This window comes from Limulus polyphemus, unplaced genomic scaffold, assembly GCF_000517525.1.
Source record: "Limulus polyphemus unplaced genomic scaffold, Limulus_polyphemus-2.1.2 Scaffold303, whole genome shotgun sequence".
NCBI lineage: Eukaryota > Metazoa > Arthropoda > Merostomata > Xiphosura > Limulidae > Limulus > Limulus polyphemus.
In genome coordinates this window covers 263,654-279,757 of record NW_013665913.1, presented here as the reverse complement: position 1 = coordinate 279,757, position 16,104 = coordinate 263,654, and the positions used below count along the sequence as shown (strand labels likewise).

The window sequence follows — 16,104 nt, the reverse complement described above, 5'->3', positions numbered from 1 at the left end:
TACTTTCTGCTTTTTCAGGAAATGCTCCATTCTTCTAGCAGTCTTGTCAGTTATATTTTCTTCTCCAGATCCAAGATTTCAGTGTTTTATGTAGAAACTTCATTTCTGTCGTATACAAAACAGATAACACTAATAATTGTTTTTCATCTCACATTTATCTAGCTAGCCATGATAATTCTCTTCATTGCAATTATCATCTGGGAAGTATTAATAAATAATGAAAATTGTTCTTTACTTGTATCACGTACACCATGCTTGGTTTTTCTTGAGCATTGTAACCCTGCTAATCAACACACCAGAACATTTAAGCAATTTACTTAGCCTCTCTTCATGCTATAAGTTATAGCCTGATTCTTCATTGCACAAAAAATTTACTTTCTATTTAGCAACATGTCTTGTATGTATATGTTTGAAGAATTGTGTATGAAGGTCAGTGGGAAACATATAATTATAATTTCTGGTAGTACACTTGACATCTTTCTTTATCCTTGTTGCTTTTTTCTTAAGGTTTTGCACATTTAACATTATTCTCTAAAGGGACTTTCTCCTCCTCCTTCAATTTATTTTTTCTTATTTCTTTGGCAAATTTACAATACTGTGTTTGTTCCTTTCATGTTGTCATTATCATTTCTTCTTTCTCTATCATTATTGATGAACTGCTTTTATCATTTGTTATTGATACCATGTGAGAATTTCCTTTACAAATACTGAAAACTACATCTGTTGAATTCATTCACAATGTGGATATATGAAAGATGTCAATGTCTTTCATGCTAGTTGATCATTGATAGTGTCTGGTATAACAGTTTCTAATTCTTTCCTATCAGTTCTTCAACCTTATCTACCCCTGTTTGTTTCTGTTTGTGCTTTTTTATTAAACTTAATTATTTTATCTTTTGACATAACACAAAATGGATATGAATTTAAAACTTTATCTCAGCTGCATAATGCAAGAAAAAGCCTATACTTAATGATAATTCAAAGTGAACAGATTTACAAAGCATAAATCTGTTCACTTTGAATTATCATTAAGTATAGGCTTAGATATAGCTAGCTTGTTCTATTTCTCTTCGTTTGTTTCTTGAGACTTAATGTAAATATCTTCAAACCCAGCTTCTTTATTATTATAAAGCAATCTGCATAAATAGAAAGAATAGACAACATCAAAAACTTAAAGCCATGAGATCACCTACAGCATAAGGTACTAATTTGAATAAACCTGATATTGACCATTGTCAGTTCTCCTAGGAGTAATTAGGTTGAACATGCATTTTCCACAAAAATGGTACATTCTTCTTAATTCTATGTGCACAGGTGGGGTCAAAGTGTGCATCCCACAACCTTTTACACAGTGTTATTCAACGTGTATTTGATGTCAGTATTATCAACTATTCATTTTACCCTATATTCCTAATTTAGTGACAGTTCATGGTAGAGAAAATATCAGATACAATATACAGGGATACTGAAAAAAACTGTAGATATATGTTTTGGAAGTTCTAGATGTTATGCAAATGCAATATGCAAACTGTATGATGGACAAAAGTATTTCATTTTTCACATGAACATCACCTTGCACTACAACTTGTCAGAGTCTGAGTCAAACTGACATTGGCAATTCACAGACATATCGTGAGTATAGATAATTTAGTTAGTAACACACCTGATATTTTTATTCACAAGATACTTATACATATTACTATAAGCTTAGCACATTCAATGTAAATTCACTTAGTAAATTCATAATTATAGTCAACATTCTTTTTCCAATATGAGATTGATCTGTTGGACCTGATGCTATCTACGTTCAGCTAATCTTTATATTCTAAACATAATATTTATTGTTAGTGGCATAGTTACATAATAGCTGAAGTCAAACTTTAAGATAAGAATATATAAAGACAAAGGAATGGAGATTTATTAGCAGTAAATGGTAACGATAGGTCTTCCATGAGATTAAATTGTACTTTTACTTTGTGTTTTAAGTTCATTTAAATTTGTAGGGTAAATCATCAGAAAATTTAATTACTAATTTTACAGCTTTTGCCATCTTGGAATGCCTATACAAAAATTTCACTGTTGAGAAAAAGAAAAGACACAAAAGTGTTTTATTTCACAAGCCTAAAAGAACAAAACATATTTGCTGGTATTGAGTAATCACGTTTTTGGTTTCTCATTAATGTAATCAAATAATCTTTACCTAACTGGAAAGTTTAGTTTGTTTGTAAAATGTATGGCATACAATTTGAACACATATTGTGTTCTCCTACTATAAAAATTATTGGAAAACTGAGTATTTTAGTTTCCCAAACACCTCATCGGAAAATATATCAAAAATGAATGTTCCTGTACCTGAACATTTAAAACTGAGTTTTATGTCCATTTTTTGTAAATTTAGATAAATAACATTAAAACTACAAGGGGGTGAGAGAATGTAGAAATAACTACATAAAGAATATCATTCTGTTATCAGTTTCCTGTAAGTTGCATGTAAGCTGTTATGAAGCCTTTCTATAGGGGAAAAGTACCATATGTTCATTTTAATATGTTAAAATTTTAAAATCAAATAAAAAGAATACACTCAGTAAATTTATTTTGGTTTATTTTCCATAAAAAAAAGAATTGGACAGAGAAGATATCCACCCCATCTTGTGGAAGTAGAAGCTATACAACACAAAACCACCCAAATCTTCCATAAGGTTTATTTTCCTGATGATACTGATGAGGTGAGTGTATGAAAAGGAAATTTAATTCTGTTAGTGCTCGTTTTTTTGCTGTTTTTCTTAAGTGAACTTTTCTTTATGTCAGATTCCATCATTACCATTATTGAACAGGTTATTGGATATTTGTTTTAAAGTAAAATGCTTTAGTTCTGACGATGACTAGATCTTTTTATCTGGAAGCTTGTTTTTATTTTTGTACAGATAAGAGCTTGTTTAGGTGAAAATAACAATAATTTCAAAAAATCACAGTAAGAAATATACTTGTTTTTAAGTGAAAGAAGAATGTGAAATAGTTAAAAGAATATAAATTATAAGATCAGTGATATGAATGACAACACAGTATATACTTAACCATCTACATTATTTACAAAACTTGTAGTAAGCTGCAAAACATTAAGTGTTCATATTTAAGCACAAACATGCTACCCAGGATTATAGAACTTATTTGTGTTTTAAATGATGCTGAAATACTGTAGAGTACACTTAGCTCATTTCCATGATAATATTTCAAGTATACATTTATGCACAAACAAAACTTGCACACACACACACACACAGCCTAGTATAATAATAAAGCTACACTTATTATTTCAAGGATTTAGTTCTGTAAGTGTTAAAAGCAAATTTTATAAATTATTCTGAAGAAGTGAAAACTGAGGCTGAGTAGAATTCAAACCAATAAATGGAAATTCCAACTTTAACTTGTAGAAATGCCACCTAAAAAAATTCAGAATCTGAGCAGAAAAATAGAAATTATTTAATTTCTGCAGTCATTTTCCTTCCATTAGTAATGCTGAAATCTGCATAGGAAAATTTACAAAATACATGGTTTTCACTTATTTTGGATGATTTAATCCCCACCCAGTCAGCAGTATATTCAGGCTTAAATATTTGCAAGATCCATGATTGGCAAAAGTTTCATATGAGAACATATACATTCTTTAATTATTGTGGTTGAAATTTTGTTGTTATTTTAGTTCACCTTATGGGTATTATTTTGCTATTAAACTTAAATGACATTTGTTCTTTTGTAGTTTTCTTTTGTTTTGTTTTTCGTATTTTGTTTGCCATTTTCATGTTATGGTTGTGTCCAAATATGCTAAGAGTTTCTGATCAGGATACAATTTACTGTTATATTTTAATTGTTGTGGTTGATATTTTCACCTTTACCTTTCTTTATTTGAAATGATTCCTCTAAAATAGGAATGGTTGACGTCTGTGCAATAAGTAGGGTCTGAATTATATCCCACTCAATCTCTGTTTTCATTTCTTCGAAAAATTACCAACCCAATTGCTTAAGAAGCTATATTTTTTTCAGAGATATTAAAAAATGCTACGGAGGATCAGTATCGTAGCTTGTAAGCATAGTTTGGATATATAGCTACACAAAAAAAACATGTATGTGTGAATAAGCCAGCCTTAATACATATATAATTGATACTTGAAATTGTCAGTACTTGATGAAACTCCATAATTACAGAATTGAGAAAAAATACATTCACAAATACATCATTTATTCACTGTACCTGATGAGGCCTTTACTAGCGAAACCATGGTTGTGAATAAATGATGTATTTGTGAAATGTACAATTGCCTTCTTTTTCCTCAATTCTGTAATTAGTACATATGTTTAAAACATAGAACACTGTATAAGAAAAAATGTGAAAGAAGTATCTATCTTAGTAACGTAATCACTAATTAATTTTATTGTTATTTCCCATGGATACTGGGTTTGTAGAATTAGGAACAAAATTTAAAGTAGCCTTGGTTAACAGATGATATAAATATTGAAATATACATTTGAATAAGTACTACAGAAAGAAGCCAAACAAAAGGGTTACTGATATTTTGTGAGTTAATGACCTTTGAATCCGTATTACCTCATATTTTTATCTTTATATAATTGTTTAATGGAACAGTTGTGATATAAAAAAGAAAGGGGTACAATGAGATGAAACCAATAAATCTTTATGCCATATCCAGTAAGTTTCATTTAAATTTATGTTTCACATGATTTCTATCAAATTAACATTTTAGTTACTAAATAATAGCTTTAATATATTTTAACATTTTAAATTTATTTCCAAAATTTTCACTGTATTCTTACACAATTATATATACTTTTTAGGCGTTTGAAGTTGATTCAAGCACAAGAGCCAAAGACTTTTGCCATAACATAGCTCAACGACTCAATCTTTACTCAGCTGAAGGCTTTAGTTTGTTTGTAAAAATAGCTGATAAAGGTTTGTTTTCTTAAACCAACATACATCATATGCATATGTATGTATATATTTTTCTTTATTCATTCCATCCATAAAACTTAATACATATTAAAATGAGTCTAATGTTCATAACGCAATGTTTAAATTTTGTTTCCTCATAATTTTATTTTTATTCAATGATTGGGAAGTTGTTTGTTGTTTTACATTTATCTTCATTAACTTTATAAAAGTTGGTTTAAAAGTTTTTGTTTTAGTTATTTTATGATATTTCTTATTTAATGAATTTGATAGTTATTGCTAATTTGTATTCTTGCTGAGGTTATGTTACCTCAATCTCACATTTCTGCTTTCATAGCACTAACACTTGTACTTCTGTAAACAATACCTGTAGGATTGGAATGCTCATCCCTCTAGGGTATTTAAGTAACCTTCACAATCCTTACTAAAGGGAAACATAGGTCTAGTCCACTGCTTTCCTCCTGTTTAGATTAACACTTTCTTTCCTATAGGACTGTCTTTTCCTTTCCCACCCTCTGTTCATCTTTGTGTCACATTGACACACTGCCAACCACACTCTTCTTCTTGAAGCTGTAGCTGCCATTAGAAACTTGACTGGTACTGTCTCCACAGTTATTAGTGTGCCAGAAGGGGATTTCTTCTTCGATTTTGTACGACACCTGACAGACTGGATCCGAAAGGCTCGACCTACTAAAGATGGTAATTTATTTTGTTTTGTTTTTTATGAACAAAATTATTGCTTACCATTTCTGAAACTTCTGCTTTTTAACTTTACTTGAAATTTATTTGAGTTTATGAATTTTCTTTAGTTTTATTGTAATGTATATCAAAAAAAAATTCAGGATTACTTTTGTTCAACCTACAAGAGAGGGTAATTTTTTATTTTTTTATGAATACAACAATCATTTACTATTTCTGAAACTTCCACTTTTCTATCTTTACTTGAAATTTGTTACCTGGGTTTTTGAATTTGACTTAATTTTATTTTAATAATATATCACTAAAAACAATTCAGTATAACCTTTTTTTTAGCACATAATCAATAAAATGAAAGTTAGTAATGTGAAGTTGTAACATACATTTATAAAGATTTAAAGAAAACAACATAAATATCCTACATATTTTGAGTTTAAAAACTGCTATGTAGTGTTTGAAAAAAATTTCATATTTTTTATAAAATTAAAAAGGAAAACAAATACACAGTTGTTAAAAAAAATTGTAAGATGGCACGATGTGGCAGAACAAAGAACTTCTAAGCTGTATTTCTGGATAATGAGGTGGAGCAGTATTTCTAAAATCCTTATTACTTTCAATTTCACAAGATTAGAAAATTATGTAAACATAGTTTAAGAATTAAATATTAACTGATATTCTGAAAAATATCTTTAACACAACTTAATTATTTTTTTATATAATTTGTTTATAAAGGAGCCATGCCACAGTTCACTTACCAAGTTTTCTTCATGAAGAAGTTGTGGACCAACACTGTGCCTGGAAAAGACCGGAATGCTGATATAATTTTCCATTACCACCAGGTAAAGTTTCACTTACAATACTGTAATATTTGAAAAACTAAAACCAAGAACTATAGGATGTGGTTTATTGGTAATCTGTATTTATAATTAATGTGTTATTACCACCTATATGCAATTATTCATCTTGGACAGGAAATTCATTTAACCAAATGCTGTTACCATTCACTTCTTTTGTTTTTATCACTTATGTCTTTGAAGTTACATGCACACTTTCATTATCATGAATTTTATACAAGTATCCAAAATATTATGTCATGACTTTTTGGCTACAATCAACAGCCACTAATTCAATGGCTGCATACTTTACAGTAAAATGTTTTACTTGAAATAATGTAGAAAACAAATATTTCAAACAGTATAATTGTTGAATTAATCAAGCCAAAATTATTCAAAATGTTGCCCGAGCATAACCTGAGACTTAACTTCAGTTACCAGTTGATCTGTAATCATGCTTATCTCCTAGATTTTTTCTTGGTGATTGATATCATTTTCCAAAAAATACTTGTTTCAACTTTGTAAGTCTAAAAATAGGTAACATATTTAGTAATTTTAGCTTATGTAGTTTTATCTTTTTTTTTTTTTAAAAAACAAACTATGTTACCAAAAAGTATTATTGTTTCCATTCAATTTTGAAATGCAAGTTCTTTCAGTCCTTTGAGAAAATACTCAAACCTGTGATTGTCCAAGAGGAATAACCAGTCTAGAAATTGCTATAAACTACCTTTTCAAAGAGTTGTCATTCTGGTGCCAAAGAACTCTGAAGTTATTGATCACAAATAAGTTAATTTTTAATTGATGGACGTTAGGTTAAATTTTTCTATATCAGTACATTAAGATTTTGTTTGTTTTGCTACAAGATATAGATGACCAAAGTGGTAATTATTGCCAAACGTGTAAGAGTTAAATATTTTGTCATCTATATAAGTGTGTGTATTTTTCTGACTGTATATAAAAAGTTTGTTTGAATTTATTAATTTCAATATTATATAACATAGTCTAATTTTTATATGTTTTATTAATAGAAAGCATTCTCTCTAACTGTTATGCATGTATGTGTTTTTAGATTTTACAGGTTAATTATTTCAGTTGTGATTCCTTGTACATCCACCTCTCTTTACTTAAAAGGAATCTACAATTTACCAGCTTCTGCTAGGTGGCACTCTCTTGTTTATTAGTTTGTGTATGTATATATGCGATACTCTGTATTTATACTTAACAGGAACTTCCCAAGCTTCTTCGTGGATACCACAAGTGTACCCTAGAGGAGGCATCACGCCTTGCTGCTCTTATCTATAGAGTCAGATTTGGAGACAGTAAAAAAGAACTGCCTGCTATTCCGTAAGTTGTATATATATTACTCGAGTCAGAATTTTTAATGAATTAACATATTTAATGGCTTTTATACAACACATATGCTAAGTGGTGGTATAACTTTGATAAACTGAAGAAATAAAAGAAAAATATAGAATTAAAATGAACATTTCAGCTCTTGATTATTTTTTTCAGTTTGAACACTGGCATTGTAGAACATTTTATTGGTAGAATTGTAATAAGTTTTTATATAAAACTTGAAACTTCATTTCTGCTGTCATCATTTCTGAAAATAATACTTAACATGATTGTTTTTTTTTTCCTATTCTAGACTCTGTAAAGGAATTTGGAGCATTTAGTTATTCTTTATTTTAAAACTACATAGATTTTTTCATGAACTGATTATTTTATACCAATACTTATGAACTTAATTCACATTGCAATGTTTTTTGTACAATCCTAGTTACTGAACCATAGATATATTTTTACATAATCATACAAAACCTTTTTTTATCTTTTACCTCAAGTTTTCATTGCTAATGTAGAAAATAAATCATGAATTAGCATCTAGTTGAAAGCCTTACCCACATAGTTTACTTTGAACATTAAAGATAATTGTAACTTGGAATGTTTATGTAATAAAAGAAAATGTTGTTTGACATTTCATTAGTTTCTTTACTATTATAGAACTATGCTCAGAGAGTTAGTTCCTGCAGATCTGATCAAAAAACAGTCTCTCAATGATTGGAAAAGGGTAAGTTTGAGATTATTATACATATTTCTGTTTAAATGCTTTTTATTTTATTAATTTATTGCCTACAGATGTGATGATACAATGCTACTTGGCACTTAAACATATATTCACACTTGCATTTACTCTCATTTTTGTATTTTTACACTTTTCTCTGTATATCTTGCATATAATATTAAAGTAGTTACTGTATGTCTTACAATTTTTATATTATTATAGCTGCTGTACTCGTTACAACTCAATGAATTTAAAAATAATGCTGCTGTTTCTTCAGTATCTAAAAATTATCACTAATTTGTAAACTTTGACTTTCATACTTTCCTTTATTAAACTTTTCTAAATAATTCGATGACAGCTATCTTTAAAGTTCCCTTTGATTGCAACTAACTTCTGTTCCATCAGTCACAGGAAATATTTCTAAGAGTATTTTATTAAAACACATCTTTCACTAATTCAGTCAGTGGTGTGAACAGGATTTCAAAGTGAGGAAGCTTATTATCAAAAGACTAAAAAACTAGACAGTTCAAGATTTAACATTAGCAAATACTCTCAAAATTCACCTAAAATATGTAATATTTACTTAAAGTTTGCCTTGATATAAATGCAAGTTTGTTTTATGCAATAATGTATTTATACAACTCTATTGTATAATAAACAAGTTTTTTAACTGAAGATTTATGCTAACATGTTAACATGAACTGCTTTTTTAAGCATTTCTCACTCAGAAACTTCAGTTTTGGAAAATGTATGAATGGCTTATATGCAGTTACAAATTGCAGTTGTTAATCTGCTTATATTCTATTTTCTGGAATGAGGCACATTATGAATTAAGGTACAGTGTTTATTAATATACATATTTGTTCATCATATTCCATTATTCATATTTTTCTAGAATTTCCTTTAATAAATGTTTCTGTAAAGGAGATATGATATTTAAAACTGTCACACAGCTACATTGAAGGTTTAATGGTCATATGGCTTAGTTTGACTACTGTGAGTGCACAAATGTCTTTTCAGGCAATTGTTGCTGCATACAACCAAGACTCAGGAATGAAGCCAGAAGAAGCCAAAATTAACTTTTTGAAAATAATATACAAGTGGCCTACATTTGGTTCTGCCTTCTTTGAAGTAAAGGTAGGACATTGTGCCATAACTCCGAGTATGATTTAAACGTTGAACTTTATTAGAACAATATTGTTTTGTGTGGTTTAAAAATTAAATGTATATGTATCTTTCATTATGCTTAGCACATATATAAAGTTATTTTTCTGTTTGTGTAATAAGTAGTTAAATAGAACACAGCAAAGCTTTGTGCTTAAATTGTGTAGGTTAAATTATTTTTTCCAGTCTTTTATTTTTGTGGTGTACAGTAGTTTTATAGTCAAATGCTGTTTTTATTTTGTTTTTAGTATATAAATTATCAAATCAATGTCAAAAGTGTGAGTGAGTACTGAATACGTTTTGCTAATAAATTAAAATAACAATAAATGCATAAACTAAAGTAAAAGTTGCTCTGTCTTACATCCAAGTTCTGTCTCAAATCATTTGTATTCAATGTATGATTATGAAATAATAGTTAAGGAATTGACATGTAGAAAAAATGTTAATTTGGAATTATAAAAATAAAGTTTATTTTAATATATTGAACATTTTTTAACTAACGGAAATTTTTCATTATTCTTATTTACATTTAAAAAAGTCTTTCAGTCTGTGAGTTTTTAGTTAATCATTTATACATCTTACAATTGAATTTTTGTCTTGATATTACAAATTTGAGTACACTTTCACTGCTTGGTTTTTGTACAAACTGATCTACAGTGCAAAAAATCAGTGATAACATATCTGTAAGATTTTAGAATGTACAAAGACTTGTCCTTCTTTATTGGAAGATTCACAAATAATGGCACATGGTTTTGTGTTATATTGTTTTGTATAGTGTTTTAATCCTCAAAATATTTACAACTGATTTTCGTAAAATGGCTAAAGTGATTATTAACTAAATTAAAAAGATATATACATCTGTAAGATAAGCAGGAAGTATCTTGGAAGAAAGAAAACACAAACATTTTCAATGTATAATTACAGTTTATTTTATTGTATTCTATTGAATATTGTTGACCAACAACATATTGTTCAGTTTTTTCACTTAAAACAAATAACTAAGGAAAAGTGTATCTACATATATTTATTCATGAGAACCTCAAATTATTAAGAAGCTAGCCAAATTACCATGCTTCACTCAGACTGTTATATTAATATTTTATTGATCAACTTTGTCTGTGTATTTTGAATCTATTTTAAATATTTTTATTTTGTTTTTACACTTTGTTTTTATATTTACATCTGAACTCTTATTGCAGAATCATCAGTATTTTTCAAGTTTTGTTTGCAGCTTTTTTCCAAACTTAATTTAAATCAAAGTTTTGAAAGCAGTAATATTAATTTTAACTTTTACATTCTTATTTTTTCTTATTTTCTCTTGTCCACTAATACAGATGGAAAATAATTGCAACTTTATTTTCTAGTTTTTTAGCCTAGCTGACCTTGCAGCCGGCACCATTGCTGGTGCCATTTTCCTAATTTAAATAAATAGAATGAAAAATTACATATTCAAATTTGGTAAATTAGACTATTTTTCGAGTGTTTGTGTACGATCTGAGGCTTATCATTCTCAGATCGTACAAATTTGAGGAAAATTAAAAATATTCAGCTCTATTGTCATTTCATGCACCAAAATTCTTGAACTGTTTTGTTTGATGTCATTTCCCAAAGTTTTTTTATTTATTTAAACCTTTTCTTGTATCTTAAGGATCTCTTCCATGGGTCCTGAGAAGTCCTTATGGGTTTGTTTCCCTTCATGTTGCCTTTGACTGGCTCTGTTGAATTTTGTTCATTTTTGGTAAAATATGTCCAAATTTTTGGCCAATTTTGGCAACTTTTTTTACCAATTTTTTGGAGTCATTTCTACAAAATAATACCAGGTGCACATCCTCAGAATCTTCTTAGTATGGATGCAAAGTTTCAGGTCTTCAGGTTCTTTCTTCTTGGAGCTATGGCGGTCACACACACATACACAGACAGGTTCTTTTATTATTATAGATGAAATAAGTGGGAATTTTTCTTTTATTACATAGCAAACAACTGACCCCAGTTTTCCAGACCAATTGCTTATTGCTATTAATAAACATGGAGTCACTTTAATTGATCCAGATTCCAAGGTAAGTATTTAACACTTGTTCAAGTGAGAATTTTTTTTTTTTTTCAAAATATTATTTATAAACTTGTTTTTTAAATATTTTTATTTACCAGCTTAATTGTGTATTGATAATGTGGCAGCATACTTTCAGTAAAAGCATATGCCTGAAACTTGTAAGGACAGTTTCACCTCGTTATTAAGCACCATAATCATTTTATTTTGATGGAGTTCCAGTTTTTATCATGTTTATGAATTACAGAAAATCAAACTTATCTTTCAGGATATTTGTTTTTGACATGTTTTCTTAGAAGTAGTATGGGAATATTTTTGAAGGAACAGTTTTGTTTCTAGTCATCTTAGCTTATTCATATGAGGGTAATTTAGGTCTATAAAAATACATCTGTGCAATGGTACACTTTATTTTAATGGATTTTCATGAGAAGGATAGTAAAATATGAATGAAACTTTAAATGTAATCTAATAATCACAGGAATATTTGCACATAGAGTGAGAAGGTGCTGTTCACACATGAATATAGAATGATCTTACTTTGACAGTTAAAATCTTGTCTGTGGTAAGTTGTCCTGGCCACAAGAGAGAGAGAGAGATCATGTAATAACTGACTGTGTGAAATAACTTGGGACATGACTGTAATATTATTAATGTGTCTGTGTTTTTATGTCATAATATCATTGACGAATTGAGTCATGTTATTCTTTACTCATGCTATAGATATTTTCAGTACAAACAGTGTAAAATATTATATACCATTGCCAGTTAGGTCTTTCATTCAATGCAAAAGCAAATGAGAAGAAATAAACAAGTTTGATGAACACAACAAGGGACTCTCTTTCGTGCTCCATTTACAAATGTATTACATCTCTTCCAATTTGAGAAGATGAAATTAAAGTGAAATAAAACTGAATAAACTTAAAATTAAAATAAGGGTAGAATAAAATTCCAATATCAGCAGTGAAATAAGGTAATACAAGAGACTGGTTTTCCAAAGAGTTCCAACTGCCTTCTTCAAAAGTTTAAATGAATCTCTATCTGAGACTACCAAAACTACATTTGCAATACACATTCTCTTTGTAGCAACCAATTAGAGAACAGGAACTGAAATGTAGAAAAATCTCTGTTCCTTATGATAGTCCAGTGTGTCTCCCAAACACAAGGTCAAGAACGACACAATACAACTATTTCATGAAACAGTAGATAAATTCCTTGACCAGTCAAGCTACAGAAACTAATATATCAGGCTGAAATTTTCTGCATGATCTAAGTTGGATTTAGTATATTCCAATATTAGAACTTAAAGAAATTTTAGAATTTTGCAAATAACAACTATGTGATTTGGAAAAGTAACATATGTAGTATTTGTAATTCAATATTATGCTCATATTACTAATAAATGTCATGCTTTGTCAACTGAAGCATCATCACCCAGAATTTGTAAAGATGTCCTAACTTTGAGGGTTAAAACTTATCTGTACTAGTTGTTCTCTAATAACTTTCAATTTGTCCATCAAAAGGGTCATGTGATGACTGATTCTTCAAGAATATATGTTTCACATGTTTTTATACACCTGTTCAAACTGCAAAGCTGTAGCTTGTATGGTTCTCCCACCACTTATACATTTATACTCAAATTTATTTTGTGCCTAACCTATATATAACAAGACAAGGCTTTAGAACCTTATGAATGCTTCTTCGATGTGTATGTGGTTTTCTCTTCTTTTACCTTTTTTATTATTACTAAAAAGAAATAACCTTCCAAGAAGGAGCAGTTAATGTATCCTTTTTCTCCCGCTTCTCTCTCACTGTCTCACTCAGACACGTAAAATGAAAAAGTAATCCTGAATGCTGCAGTATCATCCTGCCTCCTTAGTTATACTACTGTCCCATTCATGGTCACATGAAAATTTTGACGAAAAATGTGGAAAAGCATTCATAATAGTTTGTCTTTCTAGTTTTGATTATATCAACATCCATAATCATTTTCAAGTTTCAAGCTAACGAAACAAAAATTGCATTCTAGGATTTTTTGATAATTATAACATTCTTTTATATTGTTTAAGAAGATTATCTATAAAGATTAAGGAATTTCTTATATTTGTCTGGTATTATGTTTCAAGAAACATAACTAAGCAACTCTATAAAAAATGACATGGCCCAACTTATATTTATTATTTTCAGGTGTTTTTGGTTATTGATGAACTTCAGAAATATTTTTTGTAATGCTTTGCAGTTTGTTTCTAACTATCAGAAAATCTGTTTGTTTTTATTTCTTTATTTCATAACTTTTATTTATTGACACATTTGAGCTCTTTATATTTGTAAAGGAATTAGAGGGGGCGAAATTCAGTAGTTATTAACTGTTATTTATTTCTAAGTTCTGTTTATTACTAATTTTATCCTCATTATACACTAGATATACGAATCAACTCATGTGTCACATGCACGCAGTTATAATTTTCTATTTATATATAATTTAAAATAATTTTATTTGTTATATCTTGCCAAAAAATAAGAATGTTGTTGCCCTTAATGAGATAATAAAATATTGTTTTTTTTAACACCGAATTATAAATTAAGCCAGCAACAGTAAATTTTATGATTGTAACTGCTTTGTTTGATATTTTTTCTGAGTTTAATGACACCACATTGTTTTTTATCTTCTCTAGGACATCCTAGTCACCCATCCATTTACTCGCATTTCAAATTGGAGCAGTGGGAACACCTACTTTCATATGACCATTGGAAACTTGGTGCGAGGGAACAAACTCTTGTGTGAAACTCCTCTGGTAATCTCAATTACCTAATTAAAATATATATATATATATATATATATAAAGTATGTCTATAAAGTGTTTTGTCAGCTTATGGTCTTGAAGATTTATTTATAGGATAAATAAACAGCATTTTTAAAATTTCTTTAATCTATTTCCTATATATGGATTTTCTTTTTGACAAACACCATTGTCTGGAATTTGTATAGAAAATTCTCTTTAGGATTATTCAGATGTGAGAAAAGGAATGTTTTATTTGTTGTTGTTTTTTGTATATTTGTAGCAGTGGTGGTGCTTAGCAGACCTAACATATTGTATTAATTACAAAATAAACCCACAGTGGCTCAGCAGTAAGTTTGTAGGCTTATAATGCTAAACACTGGGTTTTGATATACATGGTGAGCACAACACAGATAGCCAGTTGTGTAGCTTTGTACTTAATGACAAACAAATAATTACAAAATATAAGAAAGAAAGTGAGTAAAATATTGAAACTTTAATGACTACCAGATGTCAGCTTATTATATATGATACACGATAACCAGTAATTCTTAAAATATTTGTTAAATCATAGTGTTTGAAATATTGACAACACATTTTGAAATCTGGTGAAAAGAAACAATCAAGAAACACTAAATTTTTCCCAAATTTCATGTGTATGAATTTCTTTCAGTCCATACTCCATTATGGGATTTTTCTTTGTTATATCAGTTTAATATTAGTATAAATTTGAAAGGAAAACTAATCAAAATTAAATTTGTATTTTTCAGGGATACAAGATGGATGACTTGTTAACATCATATATTAGTTTGATGTTGAGTAATATGAACAAACAAAGAACAATTCGGATAAAACAGTGAAGTTATAGACAGCTTCTTACTTAGAATCGATTATCCAGTTTACTGGCCAAAAAAAGAAATGTCTGAAAAGGACTAAAATTGCACTTGTTTGTGTACATGATGCCTAAGTGATGTCGTTCAGAATTGAATGTCTTATTTTTCTGGACTGAATCTCTAATATTTTATATTTACTTTAATCATTATTGATTTGTTGGTCAGAATATTAAAAGCTTTTCAGGGCTTAAAGTAATCTCTTATGTTAATTTTTATTGTTTTGTAAAAAGTAACAATTTTCGTTACACCTTTCTTGAGTTAAATTTCCATTTTCATTAGAGGGCAATAATCCAACTTATTTTGTATTGTGTTAATATTAAACTAATCATATCTTTGCATAGCAGCTGGTACCTGCTGTTTCTGCATTTATGAATAGGGAAACTATTTTATTGTATTTATATTGTTCTGTAAACACGTTTAGTTAAAAAAAAAAAGGACAATTTAATTTTTTTGTTGATTAAAAAAATGAAACAAATGTCCAGTTGTGGAAATAAATACATAAAAGTATCAATTTTAGTAATATTTCACTATAGGTAGCTAAATAGCTTAATTAAGGGGTAATTTTTAATTATAAATCAAATCTGTTGGAAATCTTCAGATTTCTTACTAAACATTTATTTCTTTTTTGTATATTTAATATATACTGTTACTGATGAGCTTTGATGT

General features: G+C 28.7%; 1 protein-coding gene across 1 annotated transcript in view; it reads left to right on the top strand.

Moving 5' to 3' along the window:
- Positions 1–15,894, top strand: part of LOC106457206 (myosin-VIIa) — a 135,781-nt gene extending 119,887 nt beyond the window's left edge. Inside the window, exons 38-47 of the mRNA XM_013916600.2 lie at positions 2,621–2,726; positions 4,852–4,966; positions 5,576–5,662; positions 6,392–6,498; positions 7,718–7,836; positions 8,497–8,563; positions 9,578–9,694; positions 11,695–11,778; positions 14,441–14,560; positions 15,316–15,894. Coding sequence (XP_013772054.1) covers positions 2,621–2,726; positions 4,852–4,966; positions 5,576–5,662; positions 6,392–6,498; positions 7,718–7,836; positions 8,497–8,563; positions 9,578–9,694; positions 11,695–11,778; positions 14,441–14,560; positions 15,316–15,405 — 1,012 coding nt within the window. The 3' untranslated portion in view covers positions 15,406–15,894. The remainder of the gene's footprint in view (positions 1–2,620; positions 2,727–4,851; positions 4,967–5,575; positions 5,663–6,391; positions 6,499–7,717; positions 7,837–8,496; positions 8,564–9,577; positions 9,695–11,694; positions 11,779–14,440; positions 14,561–15,315) is intronic.
- The last annotated feature ends 210 nt before the right edge of the window (positions 15,895–16,104 follow it).